The sequence below is a fragment of the Rhinoraja longicauda genome, chromosome 8, assembly GCF_053455715.1.
Source record: "Rhinoraja longicauda isolate Sanriku21f chromosome 8, sRhiLon1.1, whole genome shotgun sequence".
Taxonomy (NCBI): Eukaryota; Metazoa; Chordata; class Chondrichthyes; order Rajiformes; family Arhynchobatidae; genus Rhinoraja; species Rhinoraja longicauda.
This window is the reverse complement of record NC_135960.1, coordinates 55,899,146-55,918,169: the sequence shown is the minus strand read 5'-3', so window position 1 is coordinate 55,918,169 and position 19,024 is coordinate 55,899,146. Positions and strand designations below refer to the sequence as shown.

The following is a 19,024-nucleotide window of genomic DNA, read 5'->3' as shown; positions in this document are numbered from 1 at the left end:
ATAGCAGACCATATCCATCCAAAGGTTTGCCAGAAAACGCACTTCAACCAGGGATGTGCTTTTCCAAAGTGAGGACATGTTGCAGGATTTTAAATGGTTCACCAAAACAGATCAGGCAAAGGTCAGTCGTGTGAAGCCCAGAGATTGTAGATCACATGTAGAAGAATGGCTTGGGGTGCAGGGAACTTGGGAAGGGTCATGAGAGTGAGAGAGGCGAGCATGGGAGAGAGAGAGAGAGGTGTGGGGAACATGGGGAAAGGGTGGGGTGCAGCTTCACTGACTAGTGAACAACAATCCTAGCTTTGCCCTAGTTGCTTTGAATACCCTCTGTGGTCAGCGTGTATCATTTTTTCCAGCACCTCTTGGTAAATTATTGGGTCGTAAAGGTGAACCATTTGATTAAAAGGTGTAGCCTGAAAAAAAGATTGAAAACCACTGCCCTCAGTAATTTTCACCAGAATACACAAATACATTAATTCTCAGCCCAAGAGATATGCCCCAACAAATTGTCTTCAACCTTAATGTGTAGGAAAGAACTCCAGGTGCTGGTTTACACCGAAGACAGACACAAAATGCTGGAGTAGGCAGCATCTCTTGAGGGAAGGAATGGGTGATGTCTCGACCCAAAACATCACCAATACCTTTTCTCCAGAGATGCTGCCTGTCTCGCTGAGTTACTCCAGCATTTTGTGTCTATCTTCAACCTTAATCCGTTGCTACTGAATATGTGTCGTCCACTTGGCCCCACAATTACAATCCTGTAATAGCGTGTAAACGTTTCTTAAAATTAAAGGAAGATCAATAAAATAAGCCGTTGTTTTATTAAAAAGATGTTTAATTTGTGAAAGAAAAATCTCTAAATCAATGCTGATGCTATCTGAAGAGTCCTCCTCCCTGACATGTCATGTGGAGAATGGATTACACATCAATCAAACAAAGCTTTCCACAATAAAAGAGATATCTTTAATCTAAGAACTTCAGAAGGATAGGACCATGTCACCCCAATCTACTGGGCAATAATAGGCAGCCAAGCATAATCACTTCCGTCTCCAAAATGCAATTGAGGTAAATAAAGAACAGACAATCTCATATTTGGCCAGCTGTTTGCATGTTGCTTCAAGAAAGTAAATGTCTTAATTATCTAAACTGAAATAAATTTGACGTTAGGACGGGCTGCCAAGCACAAAGAGGGACCTGGTGGGGGGCCACTGAGAACAAAGAGGGACTGGCAGGGGGATGCTGAGAACAGAGGGTTCCAGTGGGGGGCTGCCGAGAACTCAGAGGAACCCAGCGGGGAGTCAGGTGTTAATAATACCGGGCTTTCCCCCAGTCTGCACTTACTTGTCACAATTACAGTTGGTACTATCAGTTCCACCTCAAACCTTGCTCTTGGGTAGTGAAACTCCAGAGAGGAAGCACAGACCTCCAAAATCACTACTACCTTGGCTGACAAAATTGGAGAAAGGGGGAATGATTTTATAAAACTCCCAGGCTTGTCTCCTGTATTATACAACAGATTATCATTTCTCATTTTATGCTGAACTGTTTGACTCTTTCTTATTCTAATTGTGAGAAAAAAGAGTATATAGAATTTGAAAAATTAGTATATTGAATGAGGCAGCAATATTACAACCTCCTGACTGTTCTTAAATGAGTGAAATATTAGAGAAACTCATAAAAATATCACAGGTAACAGATTCAATTCGTAATGGATTCACTATTGATGTATGGTAGCAATATATTACTGTTCAGTGCAAAAGTTTCCATTAACACTACAAACTCCAAATAAATTTTGAACCCATTTTGTACTCTATTGTTTTTTTTAATTTATTGAACTTTTTAAAATTTGTTTATCATGTTAACTATTGAGTACTGTGTTTACAAATCTGTTGTGCTACTACATTGTTGCATTTCGGTACTCACAACAATTCTCTCGTCTTTTGACATTTCCAACCCGAGGAAACGGTTCAGAACTGCATGATTTTTCTACTTCTATCAGGTCTCCCCTGAACCACCAGCATTCCAGAGAAAACAATCCAACTTTACCCAACCTCTTTTTGTAGCTAATACCACCTAATCCAAGCAGCATTCTGATAATCCATCTGAAGAAGGGTCAGATACCACCTGAAACGTCACCCATTCCTTCTCTCTGGAGATGCTGCCTGTCCCAGAGTTACTCCAGCATTTTGTGTCTATCTACAGTTTATACCAACATCTGCAGTTCCTTCCATTCTGATAAACCTCTTCCACGCCATCTACAATAATTGGGCGACCAGAACTGCATGCCACGTTCCATGTGCTGCCTAACCAAAGTATTGGAGAGCTGCAAGGGACTTCTTTGCTCTGATATCTATGGTGGATTAATTGGCAGAAAGTGATGAATGGTTAATGGGGCAAATGGGACTGACAACATTAGATGGTGCATCTTGGTCGGCATGGATGAGTTGGGCCGAAGGGCCTGTTTCCATTCTGGATGACTTTACGATTAAGACAAAACAAAAATGTTTCCTTCTTGTGATGGGCCTTGGGAATGGTTTGGATTGTAAGACTAGGCCTTCATGCAAAAGAAAAGTCGTGCACCATTCAGGCTAAAATTTCCAATGAAATAGAAGACAGACACAGAAAGATGGAATAACTCAGCGGGACAGGCAGCATCTCTGAAGATGAAGGAATGGGTGACAATTCGGGTCGAGACACTTCTTCCAATGCAATGGAAGCCGGAGCTTGAGTGAATGCGGAAAGCTGCTGGACGCGCCTTTGCAAAGCGAGAAGGGGAGAAGGGTGTTTGCCTGATGGTGGAGTGTGTTTGCTTGATGGTGGAGTGTGTTTGCCTGATGGTGGAGTGTGTTCGCCTGATGGTGGAGGGTGTTCGCCTGATGGTGGAGTTTGTTCGCCTGATGGTGGAGGATGTTCGCCTGATGGTGGAGGATGTTTGCCTGATGGTGGAGTGTGTTTGCCTGATGGTGGAGGGTGTTTGCCTGATGGTGGAGTGTGTTTGCCTGATGGTGGAGTGTGTTTGCCTGATGGTGGAGTGTGTTTGCCTGATGGTGGAGGGTGTTTGCTGGCGTCTGAAGTGAGAGCCGGGGTTGGGTTGGGGTGGAGGTTTGGGTGCCGAGGGCGCTGCGCTTCAGCCTCCGGCCGGAGGGGGTGCGCGCCTGGGTTGGGAGCAGCTGCACCGGCGCGGCGCGTCGCGTCTCTCTGCGTCTCGTTGCACTGGGACCCACCATATGGCAAAGTGAAAGTTACGGCTCCCGGCCGCACAAAGTTTCGTCGTGAGGAAGCCCAGCATCGCGCCGAGCCCGGTCGCGCACCAAGCGGCAGCTGCCGCCTTGCTCTCGGAGATGGCCAAACGGTGAGTTGTCGCCCGCTCCCAGCCGTGTGGGGCGAGCGCAGGCCGCCGCGCCTGGGGCTGGCGGCGACGAGGAAGCCGGCCTGGCGCTGCGGCGCCTCGGCTCGGCTCGGCGGCGGCCGCGGAGGCGCTGCAGGCTGAGGTCGGGGCCCATGTGTTGCGTGTCTCTGCGGCCGCCCACACCGCCCAGGCCCAGCTCGGGCTCGGCTCCGCTCGGCGGTGCAGGTTGGCTTAAGTTGTCATCGTGGAGAAGTTGGAAGCAGGCCGGGGAATAGCAGGATTGCTGGCAGTGCGATGGCGGTGGCGGTGGCGGTGGCGGCGGCGGCGGCAGAGTGGGCCCTGCGACACTGCCCAAAGACAAGCGCCCCTGTCCCGACAGAGCTGCTAATTTCAAACTTCAGACTGGGTTTCAAACTCCAGTTTAAAACCCTGAACCAAGCTACTATTCATTTGGAGGGGCACAGTTTTTGTTTTCCAGTTTCTTCTGGCAAACTGTGTTTATTGGCTTTGGTTTATTTGGATTGTTTTGCTCCCATTTCTAAATGCAATTTCTAAATGTAAACTTCATAATTTCTTGTTGACTGCGATATACAGCTCAGTTTTTGGTTTGACAAAATGGCTTTGCTCATTTAGTCTTGAACTTTGCATAATTTAGTAAAATAATTTAATATTTTATATTCGGTATTTTATTTAAAATTCAAAAAACAAGTTTGTACCAAATATATCAATTTGGCTAGCTTGTATATGAAAGTTATTTTATGTGAAACTAACATCATGAATGTTGAATACAAAAACATTGAAGTCAAGATCTGGGTGTTGACAGACCTACCTCAATTTTATAAACATGTTTGAAATTATATGGTTTATTTTAAATATTTTGACTTGTTTTTAGCAAATGTGGCCAGTGAGTCATCAAACCATTTGGACAAGACTCCAGACTTAGTTTTTGAATTATTTGATCTCATTTAGGAGATCGGAATACCTCATTTTATTTCAGCAACTTGGGTAGGTGAGGGGAAATCATGACTTGCAACCATTGAAAGGAAAAATCCCTTAGATTAAATGTGCATTGTATTACATGCATAATTCAACTGAACTCCAATGTCCCTCTGCCTTCTTTGGGCATGTGTAAAGGCTTGACAGCCATACTTGACTATCTCTTTTGGGGGGCTTAGTCGTTTAGTTTGCTAACTAATGTACAGTGAGTGCCTGGTGTAAGAAAATAAAGAACAGTAATAATACCAACAATCTAGTAAGACAGGAAGTTCAGTTCTATTGAAGGCACCAAATAGAAGTTGTTGTGGCCTTTAAAATAGTGGACAATTATTGGGGGAGGGGGGCGCAAAACTGATTTTAAAAAAAAACTTAAAGATGGCACATATAATTCTGATACAATTGTATAGACAATAGGTGCAGGAGGAGGCCATTCGGCCCTTTGAGCCAGCACCGCCATTCAATGTGATCATGGCTGATCATTCTCAATCAGTACCCCGTTCCTGCCTTCTCCCCATACCCCCTGACTCCGCTATCATTAAGAGCTCTATCCAGCTCTATTTTGTGGAAAATCTGCAGTTTTTGTCCCCTAGTGGACTTCAGCATTTGTAATGTTGAGCAGAAACCTTTTAAGAATCGACATATTGTTGTTTCTGCCCTGTGAGACTGTCTCTGAAGAATATTTCAATCAAGTAAACTGTTTGGATTGGGAAAAAAAGATCAGTCTGAGTTGAGAATCCATATACTTAAACTCATGGATTGGAGACCTGGTCATGGTTAATGCGAAGTAGGCCATAATGTACCTAAATCCAGGCTTTTTAAAATAATGTCCTTGGAGCCCTTCATGAACATAATGCCAATCAAGCAACTAATAACTGGTCAGATGGGAGACCAAAGACTCCCTTGGGAATCAGTAATTGAATTATCCTTCAGTGAATATTTTTCATATCCACTACCAGTTTTTTTTGTCCCGAGGAAGTAATCAAATTTATTTTTCAATGCATATTAAAATTGTAATGTAGTTTGGGCTGTAATGTCATCCTCGCTTTAATGGCACCATTTTTGTCTCCTGAAGATTGAGGGTTGCTCTGAGAGCTTGAATTCATGCACTGGGCTAACATATCAATGTTGTGCTGATAGGAATGCTATCTTTTGCATGGTGTCGTACTGATATTTCCCTTCCCTGAATTAATGCCAAAGCTCCAAAGAGCTTTTGGAAGGTCATGGAACTTTCTTGCCCAATATTTATCAAAATCATTTAATGAAAACAATGAAATTCCTAGTTGGAGGTATGTCCCACACGCCAATTGTCTGTATAACATTGATTGTTTTTTCTGAGTATTGGCTTGAAAGAGCATTGACATATAATAATATAAGTTTGTCCATTGCTTTTGTAAACTTTTTGTTTCTACAAGGGTTTTCCTAGTTTAAGACCTTGAATCAGTCTGCTTGGGTTTTCATATTTTGATGCTCACATTTGTTCAAAACATCTGAATTTCAAACTGAAGTCTACAAAATGTTTACCGTGATTTTAAATTTATCATTCTTTTATATTCAATGTAAACAATTAAAGTTTATGTGAAGGAATTTAAACTAAAAAAAAATTTGGTATTACAAGAGATTATTAGATACATTTCACAGGTAAAGGATGAGGAAGAATAACAAACTAGATTAAAATAATTGGTTGAGCAGAGAAAAGAATAAGAAGGGGTTACAATCGTAAACTTGAAGCAATGCTGACTTTTTGTAGGAAAAATTCCAGTTGGACATTTATCTGACTGTTGAAACTTGGGTCGTTGTGTTCAAGGTTCTGGGCCATTCTTGTTAAATGCCACAATTAAGTAGAGCAGATTTTTTTGCGAACGTATTTGCAAAACTGTCAATGTTGGCTATTATTACTTCAAATGATAAGAAAATATAAAATGAAAATGATAAGAAAATATAAAAATCAAATTAAATGTCTGAAAGAGCAGCATTTCTTGCTTTTTCTTCATAAAACAATATACTCTACATCTTGGAACGGTTGATTATAAGGGATTACATCAAACAACTTCACAAATCAATATTTTTTTTCTACTGAACTTAATATATTTTGCAGATTCCAGTTCATATTGTCTGTTGGTCTGAATAGTGTCATGCATCCTCGAGAGAAAAAAATTCAACCAATTAATAATTTGTGTTTTAAATTAATGGAGGAACATTTGATTACAAACTAGTTGGTTTTTACATTGAACCTTACTATTTTTGTTTATTCTGCTTTCCCCTACCCATCCTCATACCCAACAAACAATTTTACTCACTGCTATTAGATTTTTCATGCTGGATGTCAAATTGTTTTGCAGAAGAGTGTGTTGATTCATTTATGAAGAATATGCAATGTGTTAATTTCCTGTACTTTGAAAACTTGTTTGTCAAATAGAATCTAAATGCAATACTTATTGTGATTTTTGTTTATGAACACATTTTATAATTTAATATGTTCTGATATAATATCAGAAGTAAAAATGGTGCTATTTGTGAGAATTTTAATTCCGAGTTGCATTTAGTGGTGATGCTCATTGCAGGCTGAATGAAAGATGGCACAAAAATGTAGGCGCCCAAAATGGCTTGGGCTGCCCAATTACTGCCATTAGTTACTCTCAAGGGAAAGTTCAAAGCACTCCCTGATTGTCAATTGATTTGTCACCAAGTTGGCTGATTGATAAATTATATTAAGGTTTCATAAAGATAATAAGCCAGGATGGAAAAGTGCAACTGTTTGTTAACAAATTAAAATGTTTTATAGTCTGAAATAATGATTAGAATGTAGGTGCAATTCAGGAAAAAGTTGAAATAACATAAATGAAATTTAAAATGGAAAAAAATGGTTTTGAAATATTAATACTGAAATACCATCTAAATATTACTTAAGGCCAGAGAATTGGCCGAGCATGAATTATTACTAAGTGTGCTAAGTGTACTAAAAATTCAACTCGACCATGCATTAAAGCATTTTAGAATGCATTTTGCACTCAAGAGTAGTTTATAAACTGATAACGGCTTCAGTGATTTAACTGATTTCATGTGTTAGGGTGAAGAAATTTGCATGAAAAAATAATGCAACCTCTGGAAGAGATTGAATTGCTGACAACTTCCAAATTTAACGATTTTGGCACATGGTTTTGCTTCCAGCCTGCTTGACCTTGCAAAGTCTTCCTCCAAAATATCTGGGGACCGGTTTCTAAAATGGACAGCTGTTCTAGTCAATATTTAAGGAGCTTGCTCTGACAAGATGGGGTACTCCACCTTTGCAACCTCTTTGAATGTCTCATTGCAGGGCAGAGATTTTGTACAGTGATGTGCAGGCAGGGAAGAATGGCTCTTGAAGTATTCAATGTTGACCCCTGAGATCTCATGGCACCAAGTCAAATATGGGCAAGTAACCCTCCTGACAAATACCCACTCTTCCTCAGCTGATAAATGAATACTATCTCATGGGTGAGGGACTTCAATGCCTATAGCCAAGAGTGGCTTGGTAGCACCACGACTAAGTTACCTGGCCCCGCCTTGAGGTACATACTTGCATGAAACATTTAGGCAGCACATGAGTGAAATAAACAAGGGACAAATCTACCTGATCTCAACCTCTACAGCACATCAGGTGCTACCTTACATGATAACTGGTAGAAGTGATTACATCATTGTCCATGTGGAGATGCAGTCCTTTCTTCTTATTGAGGGCATCCTCCACAATGTGGTGTATTCCTGTGGGACAGATGCAGAACAGATTTAAAGCTCATAATTGGGTATCCTTGAAACGTGGCAGCCCGGCCGACAGCAGCACCAGAAATGTGCAGCACAATATATAATCTCACCTCTCACATATTCCTTACTCTACCATTACAATCAAGGTTGATCAATTGAGAGTGAATAAAGGCTGGCCAAGAGCAGTAGTTGGCGCACACAAAATGAGTGCTAGCCTAATGAAACATTAACACAATAATCTATATACTAAACCTCTCGTTTGTTCACTTGTTCCTGAACTACATCCAAATCGGTACACGATACCGTGACAAATTTAGGCCCACCTTACTGTGGTCCTATGGAAGAAGTTTAATTGAAATCGGTGTTATATTTTTCGTTATTCACATTTTAATATACTGCATGCGCAGTTGAGGCTCCGTTGATCTGGTATGTACGTAAGATATCCGCGCATGCGCAGAATAAACACGTCCGTGCCTGCGCAGTTGGGGCCCTTTGAGCATGGCTCGACCGCCTGTCTCTTGGGGGCGGGAGAGCCAGGCCTGGTGCCGGGGGAAACAGCCAGAGCTTGGGCCTGGGCCTGGACGTGACCGGGTAACCGCGAGCCTGAGGTGGGCCAAGGGGAAAGGCGGCAGCAGCAATGAGGCCGGGCATTGGTGGAGGCCGAGGCTCTGGGCCTGCCCTTGGCTCCCCCGTCCCCCCTCCTCTCACCGACCGGCTCAGCACCTTCCCCACGCCGCCCAGAGTCCAGTGGCTCAGCAACAGTGGGAGAGCAGCCGCCGTCTACCACTGCACATCCCTGCACCGGGACTCTCCCCCCCCCCCCCCCCCACCCCTGTTCCATCAATGGTGGCCGGGAGGCGGGTTGCTATGGCGACCGCAGGTTGCTGCCAGGAGGAGGGAGAGGGGATGAGGGTGGGGGAGGGAGGACGGGGATAGGGGAGAGAGGGGGTTGATGATGGGTGGAGGGGGAGGGTGCTACACCAATGCAGGAGAGGCAACCCTAGGAGGAGAGGGGAGAAGGAGTGGGGGGGGGTTAGGGAGGGGGGAAGTGGGGGAGGAGAGCGTGCTGCACCAATGCAGGAGTGGTTTGGGCCCATCGGGTCCACTTGGTCTAGTGAACATTAAATTGCACCCAATAGTGCTTCCAATCTGATTATTAAGAATTACACCTTGCTTTCAATATTTCGTGTTTGAAACTATGCAAATAACACAAAGTATATGGGTAAATCTTGGGGAAAACCTGTGCTCATAATGTATGATTAATGTACTGTTTTATTTGGACTAAAACGTTCAGGAATGTCTAAGGGTAAGCAGGTAATCAGGACATATTGTGCATAATGAGACCATTTAGTCCCTGTATCTTTGCTGTAGTAGTAAAGAACTGTTTTATTTGGCCTGTTCTGTTCTTGATGTTGTTCCTTCCTGTGCGATGTGTTCACTGATCTGTTGACAAAGTGTTCCATTATTTAACAATTCTCCAAGAGCTGTCTCCATACGCAGTTATCTATGATGACTTTAAATTGACCCTAATCAATGGAAATAATCATTTTTTAGATGTTTTAACAAAACATTGGCCCAGAATTTGTGATGATTGCAATCCACAAAGAGCCTGTTCTTGATTGCTTTGTGTGGAGGCCATTAATAAAGGACACTTGCAGTTTCTGCCACATGACTTGCGCATATAAATTCAGAAAGTTGTGTATTCAAATGTAAATTTTGAAGTCCATTACATTTTGAAATCTATATATCCGCACTTTTCATTGTCTTTAAGGGCATACTCATAATTTAGATCTCCCAAGAATTGAAATGAGAGAGGAAAACATGCATTATTGGAAGATGTGAGTTCTCTCCACTGTTGCTTCATTTTCTATAATTATCTTCATTGTAGGCTGGAAACCAAGCCTGATATTTGATTGTACGAGGAGCAAATGTCACATTAGGCTGGGTAGTGCCCTCCGCCCATTCATCTTGCAGTTGTGGCTGTAATGTTTATTACTTGGGCAACATTAGCAAGTGTGTTAAACTCCCCACTGTGTTGTGCAGGCTAGCCTCACCCTGCACATCATGTCACCTCCCTTTCATTCATGCCTGAAGAAGGTGTGATCCACCCTAGTGCTCACTTATGACATCACATCCGCTTCACAGATGATTGCCATGAAAATGCTTGGTGACTTATCATCTGGGTGGGAATGTTTATGCCCTGTGCCAAGAAATGGCGTAGCTGGAAAACATTTTAGAGTTTTCGAATTTGATGATTCATAAGGAAGCAGGAGTTAGAAATTTAAAAAAAATACTTAATGCTTAGAATTTGGAGCTAATACTTATTTTAATCTATTGCCCAATATATCACTTCCTAGTTGGCTGATATTTTGGGCAAACAATTACACGAGAACACAATACAGGCACCTCACTTGTTACGTGGGGGTTACATGCTTGAAACATAGCGTATAAATTAAATCTGTATGCAACTACGCGGTTGGCAGTAAGTTTGAATGCATTATTCTGTAAATACCAGTGCGTAAATCAAGCCTTGGTATTAATGGAACGAGTACGTTATTTTAAAAACATATAAATCAAACACATGAAAATCGTGAGGTGCCTGCACATGATATTTAGTTACAGAAAACCCTTGTTCACCCCAGCTGGGAAACGACACCTTCCAGCAGCACAATGCTGGAGCAGTTTCGATGGTGTGGTGATCAGCAAGGCACTTTCTCAATTTAGTGTGGCTTCACTGGGGAAGCAAGATGAATATCAAGTTATTCCAGCAACTGCCAATTGGTAGATCGGACAGCCCAGCCTAGAGTTTTTAATGTTAGTTTATCTACACAATGCGCATGCCTCAAACCAAGATGAGCAAGGCCAACCTGCTGTGGTAGATGCTGCAGTGAAGTAATTTTAGGTTTTAGTTTTTTGTGGGCGTCGCAAGATAATCTTTTTATGAAGAGTTGCCTGTTTATTGCATAAGAAACCGATTCGCTGATTTGTTCAATGCAATAAAACAACATCCTTGATATAACTCACAATTTAATCTGGTACTTTATTGAGAGACCCTTTGGTTATATTGCTGTGCAGAAATAAAATTAACCTGGTTAAAAACAAGTAAGATTTAAGCTACCAGCAATAGTTGTATAAAAATCATCAGAATTTTATTTCCAGACAATCTATTCAATGGACTGATTTACCAACAGTGACCAGTTCCAATTTTAATGAATTACTGGATGTCCAGTGGTAGTTCATAGGATCAATTGCAGATAATGTGTTTAGAAGGTTAATCGTATAGAAATTATATTATTGCTAAAAGATTCACAAGACGTATTCTCAGTTTATGAAGTAAATGATTTTTCATCAATTGAAGCCAGAAAGACTGATGGATGTCTTATCGGATAAACACATACTTCTGTTGATTTGCAGTTTCTTCATGTGGCTTAGGATGCAAAATCAAGGACTGTCATTGAGAAAATAATGTGAAGATTTTGAACAAGATTAATAATTTTATCAAGGCTGCATGTAAAATGTGCTGTTGAGCTGCTGTGTTAAGTACCAGTAACAGGTTTTCATAGCCACATTTCAGGCAAGTATTTCTATCAGATTCGGACTGTTGTATACTTGGCCAGAAATGAAATTTGATAGAATAATATGATCGTTATTTGCAGTGGTGGCTTCTGCACAGCACGTATGGATTGCCACCTGACAGATAAAATGAGACAGTAAAATAAGTGGTCAGAGAATGTCATGGAGTTGTGCTGTGGCTGAAGGGTTGTTGGGTGGGAAAATGGTTTTGAAAGCACCGAGCATTACTGATTGTAGGAAATTTGGGGTCAATGGGGCCAATGCTTTGTGCTAGTGGAAAACAAGTGGATGGAGTAATTTGATTGTCCCATTTTTGGGGAGGGGATCCAGAAGGATTTACAGGACCAAAATCTGCATCAAGAACCATTTTAAGGTGTGCTAAGTAGTGAATTCATTTCTGGTGCTTAAAATTGGTGTAAAACGCTTTAAAAAAAAAATCTAAGTACAGGTAGTTTTGCTATAACGTTTGTTTCCATAGCACAATTGAATATAGCATGTGATTAATTAGAGAACATCATTTGCATGATGTGGGCCGAATTGGTTGTAATACATTTTTGGAGACTAGAGAACTACTTAAAAGTTACTTTGGAAATTGACAAATAGAAAGAACACTGTCTTGGGTTTAATATAACATTCCCACAGTAATCAGACACCATTGTTTCTTTAAGAATACAACTGCTATTTTAACTGCGCGCGGGTTGCCATTGAAATTGAGGACAATTGCTTTGGTGCAATGATACTCCATTAAACAATGTAAGATATAGCAATATTGAGCACAAAAATCTTCACCCTGGGCACATACATCCCAGTTGCTCTGTTCTTTTCCCCTACTTCGTATACTCATCTCCTATCCCCAAGTCCCACATTTCCCTTTTTATCCCCCACCTTCCCCTTCCCTTCTGTCAGTCTGAAGAAGGGACTCAACCCAAAATGTTGTGTGGCCATTTCCTCCACAGATGCTGCTTGATCTGGTGAGTTCCAACAGCACTATGTGTGTTGCTGGAAATTTCACCCGTATATTTTTGAGGATTATGCAGCTTAAGTTTCTGCAATTTCTTACACCTCCAACCTACAGCCTTTAGTGTCTTTAGCTGGTAGAAACAAAAATAAAATTATAGCTATTGAGATATTTTTGAATATCCTACAGGAAAAAAATTACTGTTATTGCAAGTCCAGACTCTCGCTCCCTCCCCCCCCCCCCCCCTTTTTTTTAATGACACGATTTTCTATAACACAATGTTTCTTAGAAAGGCATCTATTGCGTCAGAGCAGAACTTAGGGTGACACTGTGGCGCAGCGGTAGAGTTGCTGCCTTATAGCGTCAGAGTCCCAGGTTCGATCCTGACTATGGGTGCTGTCTGTATGGAATTTGTACGTTCTCACTGTGACTGCATGAGTTTTCTCCGGTTTCTTCCCACACTCCAAAGACGTACGGGTTTGTAGGTTAATTGGCTTGGTATAATTTTAAATTGTGCCTAGTGTGTGGAGGACAGTGTTAATTTGCGGGGATCACTAGTTGGCACGGACTTGGTGGGCCAAAAGGCCTGTTTCTGTGCTGTATCTCTAAACTAAATTACTGGTAATTGTTCCCAGCTTAGTGCTGGAAAAACTCCCACAAGAATACTGTGTACTGGAAATCCGTTTTGTTGAATTCCAGACTGACCCAGGAAGTGCTTTTTCGTTTGGTCTGGCATTAGACTAGAATGTTTAATTCGCATAGGCCGTATGCTTGGATTGAGCACTTTGAGGTGGCTGAGGTGGGAGATCGTAAGTCAGTTGACTTTGACTGAGAGGTATCCCTCAATTTTAATCAATAAAACAGATTCTGCGCTATTATGTTGCCTATCACGTTGCCCTGATAAGAACAGTTGATTCTTTGTACTTCATTGTGAAGTAGTTTGATTCCTGATAGAGACATGAAAGGCATGATATAAATACAGGATTATTTTGATATGATCCAGTGTCAAATTTTGTTTGATACTTCTTCTAAAAGCACTTTGGGAATTTTGTTCTGTTGAAGGTTTTAATGAATACAAGTTGTCACTGTTGCAATGTGTTAAGCAGATGTGATGAAATTACACGATGTGTTAGAGCTTTCATAGTACTGTTCGTCAATAAAACCTTTCTTCAATGGAACTTTTTGGGGTTCCGTGAAAATAGCACTTGGAATTAATGTTTATACAAAATAAAAGTGTACATGGCATTTGTGTTCATATTTCAAGTACAAACAAACCTTTCATCCCTTCACGTTCATGCTGATGGTGTTCTACCTGGGCCTCTCATTTAATTCCATCATTTTAACCTCACTTGTGAGGACACAAAATGCTGGAGTAACTCAGCAGGTCAGGTAGTATCTCTGGAGAACAGGTAATGTTTCAAGTCAAGACCCTTCTTCGGATTGATTGTAGGGGGAGTGTGGGGGAGAAGGAAGCTGGGAAAGGGGAGAGGCAGAATAAACTGGCAGGTAAGCAGTCGACACAGGCAAGGGGGAGTGGGGGGTTGCTGACTGGTGGACTGTTGGAACAAAGGCCAGAGATAAGAACTGGTGTGAGATGGACTTGAAGAGTTGTGAATTGTGAAGCCGGGGGAGGAAAGTAGTGTGGGGAGGGGGAAATTGGTGGGAGACCACGTGGGATACAGGGGGGAAGGGGGGAGCAGGTGAGAAAAAGAGGGGGGGGGGGGTGGGGGAGAAGGGGGTGTGGTTAGTTAGAGGTTACCTAAAATTGGAGAATTCAAAGTTCACACCATGGTTTGTAAGCTATGCAAGTGGAATATGAGGTACTATTTCTCCAGTTTGCATGTGGCCTCACTCTGGATAGAAAGTCCAGGACAGAAAGGTGAGCGGAGGAATGGGAAGGAGAATTAAAATGGTTCGTTACTAGGATATCCAGTAAGCCTTGACAGACCAAGCACATGGGAGAACTTGTCAACTCTGTACATACAGCACCCGTAGTCAGGATCGAACCCGGGTCTCTACAATGTAAGGCGGCAATTCTACGGCTGCGCCACCGTGCCACACAAGTTGCAAGGACAGGTGTTACATCTCCTGCACTTGCAGGGGAAAGTACCTGGGGAGGGAGTGATTTGGGAGGAAAGGATTAGTGAACCAAGGAGTTGCAGAGGGAACGGACTGCAGAAAGGCGGAAAGTGGGGGAGATGGCGATATGACTGGAACTGGGATCACATTAGAGCTGATGGAAATGTCAGTATGACGCGCTGGATGTGGAGGCTGGTGTGATGTGAAAGGTGAGAACCAGAGGAACTCCATCCTTTCTCTTTGGGGGGGAGGGGGTCTCCCTGCAGGAGACACGGGTGAAGGATCCATCTATGATAGAAGGGGGGGAAACCACGTTTACTAAAGAAAGAGGACCTTGGATATCCTAGAATGGAAAGTCTCATCATGGGTAACCTGCCACGCTTTGTCCTACATCATCCCTTTTCCAGTTTTTTCCCTCCCAAGTCAATCTGAGGAAGGGTCTTGGCCCAAAACATCACCTATCTGTGTTCTCCAGAGATGCTGCCTGACCCGCTGAGTTGCTCATCACTTTGTATCCTTTTGTGTATTAACCACCATCTGCAGTTCTTTGTTTCTTTATTCTCACTTGTCAGTTAATATGGATTTCCTTTAATTGCACCAACACTCGCCATGTCGGCTATGTTGTGATTGTGAATTTTACCTTCTAATTATGAGTTATTCTGACTTGTCCTGGAACAGGCTAAACAAAGGGACAACTTTCTGCTCTTTAACAAGTGAATATCTTATCTTAATGCTCAGTATTTTAAAATTCTTGTTTGTGTATGCTGTGAATTAGATTAATAATGAAAGTAATGGAAATAATTAAGTTCAACTATTTTTTGTGTGGGAATAATTAGGAGAATTGTGTCCTTCAAACAGGAAATAACATTGTAAAAGAATTTAGTTGATTTTTCAGTTAATTAATTGCTACATGTTGATGGTTGTCCATCATTAGCAAATCATTTTGCTTCAGAATGAACTACATACCGACATCCTTTGTCTCAACCTTCACTCAATAGGTTGTGTCTCCATGCGCTGATGTGTTTAATTTTTTTGTGCAGATAGGGTGGCCCCTAGGTGATAGTTTGTGGTCAATTTGGAACAACCAAAACATTAGTAAAATAAAATTGCCAGGAAAATCCAAATTGTGGGTCAGCACTTCAGTTTGAACCCCTAATCAGACAATGGAGCAGGCCTTTGTGCTTTTTTTCCAGGATCATTAAAAAATTAGAGTACATTCCAAATTACTTGAAAAGAACCTGAAAAGATAACCCAGGCTAAAAAAGCCTTTTTTAATTGATTAAGATATGTAATGTCTCCTTGGCTAATTGGTAATCCTTTGACGTATCACTTTTGTTCATACTGCAGTTTGAAGATTCCAGTGCTGTCTGCGGTGGAGCATTTGTACTGTGAGATGGTCCATTCTTGAAAAGACCAAGAACTGTGTTGGATATAAATACAATGGTGCTTTGGGGAATTTCCTCCTTATTGCCAGCAAGTTTTGAAAAAGTAATTCATAAAATGTATTAACTTCTAATTTTGTTTCTGTCTATTAATTCTTGCATTGCATCTTACATTGGCTGTCATGTTTGTAGCTTTAAAAAAACCTCAATGGTTGTGAATGCCTATAGGCACCTTAACACAGTTATGATGCCTTTCGAAATGCTTTGTCATATAAATTCTTGCCTACCTCAATGTAGAATAAAGAAGCTGGGTTGAAGATCTCCATCTGATAAGTCTTAGAATGTTTTTGCTCTTCCACAGCTAATAAAAACCCAGAAAGTTAAAAAAAAAAAAAAACACAAGGCAAATTATCAAAAGGATACAGGTTTAAAAACTGCAATTTCATTATTTTTATTAGGATTGATCAGTTACATAACTTTCTTTTTGCAGGAGTTCCAATTAAAATCGATATATGTCACTTTATTTTCTTGAACCATGTATGTGCCTCAGTCTTTATATGCCCATGAAACAGTGTCGCACAAGAACAGGTCCTTCTGGCTGTGACGACTGCCAAACACAATGCTCAATTAAACTAATCCCTTATGTTTGTTTGCATGTCATTCACATCCCTCCATTTCTTGCATATTCATGCACTTATTTAAAAACTTCTTGAACACCACTATCATAACTGCTTTCACTACCACCCCTGACAGCATGTTCCAAGCACCTACCACTTTGTGTAATAAAAAGAATCACCTTGCACATCTTTAAATATTCCCACTCTGATGTTAAAGCTATACCCTCTGGTGTTTGACATTCCTACCCTGTGGAAAAGGCTCTGACCGTCTCTCCTATCCATGCCTCTCATAATTTTATAAACTTCCATCAGATCTCCCTTCAGCCATGAAGCTCCAGAGAAAACAATCCCAGTTTGCCCCACTTCTCCTTATAGCTGATACCCTCAAGTCCAGGCAGCATCTGGTAAAACTTTTCTGCTCCCTCTCCAAACCCTCCACATCCTTCCTGTAATTCGATTATCATAAATGCATAAAATATTCCAAAGGGGACTGAACCAAAGTTTTTTCGTAAAGCTGCAACATAACTTCCTGACTTTTATACCCAATTCCCCATACCGATTAAGGCAAACACACTCATAGCCTTCTTTACCACTCAGTCTGCTTGTGTTGGTACTTTTAGGGAGTTTTGACTTGGGACGACAATATCCTTCTGTACATTAATGCAGTTCAGTGTCCTGCATTAACTACACTTTCCACGTGTATTTAACCTCCCAAAGTGTAACTCCTCGTGTTTTCCTATATTAAATTCCATGTGCCATTCTCCACCAATATAGGTAACTGACCCTATATCCCGTTGCTTACTTTGACAGCCACCTTCACTATTCATAGGTCCTCCAATTTTTGTTGCACTTGCAGATATATTAGCCAATCCTTCACATTTTCAACCAAGTCATTAATATATATCACAAACAACAGATTCCAGCACTGATCCCTGTGGAACCACACTGGTCACAGACCTCAAGCCAGAATAACATCCTTCCACCAGTATTCTGTCTTCTATGGGTAAGCCAGTTCTAAATCCAACCGGCCTCGGATCCCAGGCGTCGTTATCTTATGGATCAGCTTATCCCCTGGGACTTTGTCAAATGCTTTATTAAAGTCAAAGCAGACAACATCCACTGACCTACAATGCCCATCAATCATCTCAGCTCAAAAAAAGTCAATTAAGTTTGCAACACATGCCTGCCCTGTACTAAAACCTGCTGACTACGCTAAGAACCCTCTTCAGTTGCTTCCCTACCACTAATGGGAGGCTCACCAGTCTATCATTTCCTGGATTGTCCTCATTTCCTTTCTTAAACAAAGAAACAACTGGCTGCTCTCCAGTCTTCTGGCACATCGCCTGTGCCTGGAGAAAATGCAAAGATCTTCGTCAAGGCCCCAGCAATCTCCAATCTCTTAGCATTAAGATTCAAAAAACATTCTTGAAAGTTTGGCAAGGTTTAATATTAATAGCATAATACAATTAGGGATTTTCCCTAATGGTCGTAAATAAAATATGTAAATGGTTCAAGTCAGCTTTGTCATGCAGATGACCATTTATCTGAGCCTAAGTTCTCATTCAGCTTCCTGGTTGCATTTTGAGAGTTATTAATGACTTAGTATAATTGAGAAAATAGTCACACCAAATGCTAGTCTTTTTAGCGGGAATCAATTGAGATTCTTTCGCATCATTCCGACCAGCAAAAATGAACTTGTATATCGGAATTATCATGTATAATATCTCTACCTCTTGAGGCCTGATGGTGGTGCAATTTTACCAACTTCAATATAAACTTGCATTTTCAGGAGCAAAATTAGAAATTATTTGAAAAAACCCTCTTATTTGATTTCGAGGGTAGATATCTAATACCAATTAATTTAAAAAAAATCTTTGCGCCAGTCTAAATGCTCTTTCATGAAAGTGAATGATTTTATTGCAAATACATCAGCAAAACTAATTTTGGTTCAGTTAGACACAATGTTGGGAGTTACTCCATGGGTCGGGCAGCATCTCTGGAGAAAAGGAATAGATAATGTTTTGGGTTGAGAACATTCATCAGCAGTTCAGTTAGTTTAGTTCAGAAATACCACATGGAAACAGGCCCTTCAGCTCACTGAGTCAACAAGACGACTAGTTCAATATTGTCTCATCCATTCCGTGCACATAGTGAAATTTACAGAGGGCAATTAATCTACAAACCAGTGTGTCTCTGGGATTTGGTGAGAAACCAGCGCACCTGGAGGAAACCCATATGGTTCCACGAAGAATGTCCGTACTCCACCCAGACAGCACCCAAGGTCTGGATTGAACCCAGGTCTTTGGTGCTTTGAAGCAACCGCTCTATC

The 19,024-nt window shown here is 41.3% G+C and overlaps 1 protein-coding gene across 1 annotated transcript in view; it reads left to right on the top strand.

The window, feature by feature from the left end:
- The first annotated feature begins 3,175 nt into the window (after window positions 1–3,175).
- The window catches only part of cwc22 (CWC22 spliceosome associated protein), a 78,554-nt gene continuing 62,705 nt past the window's right edge, over window positions 3,176–19,024 (top strand). The window contains exon 1 of the mRNA XM_078404028.1: window positions 3,176–3,352. Coding sequence (XP_078260154.1) covers window positions 3,342–3,352 — 11 coding nt within the window. The 5' untranslated portion in view covers window positions 3,176–3,341. The remainder of the gene's footprint in view (window positions 3,353–19,024) is intronic.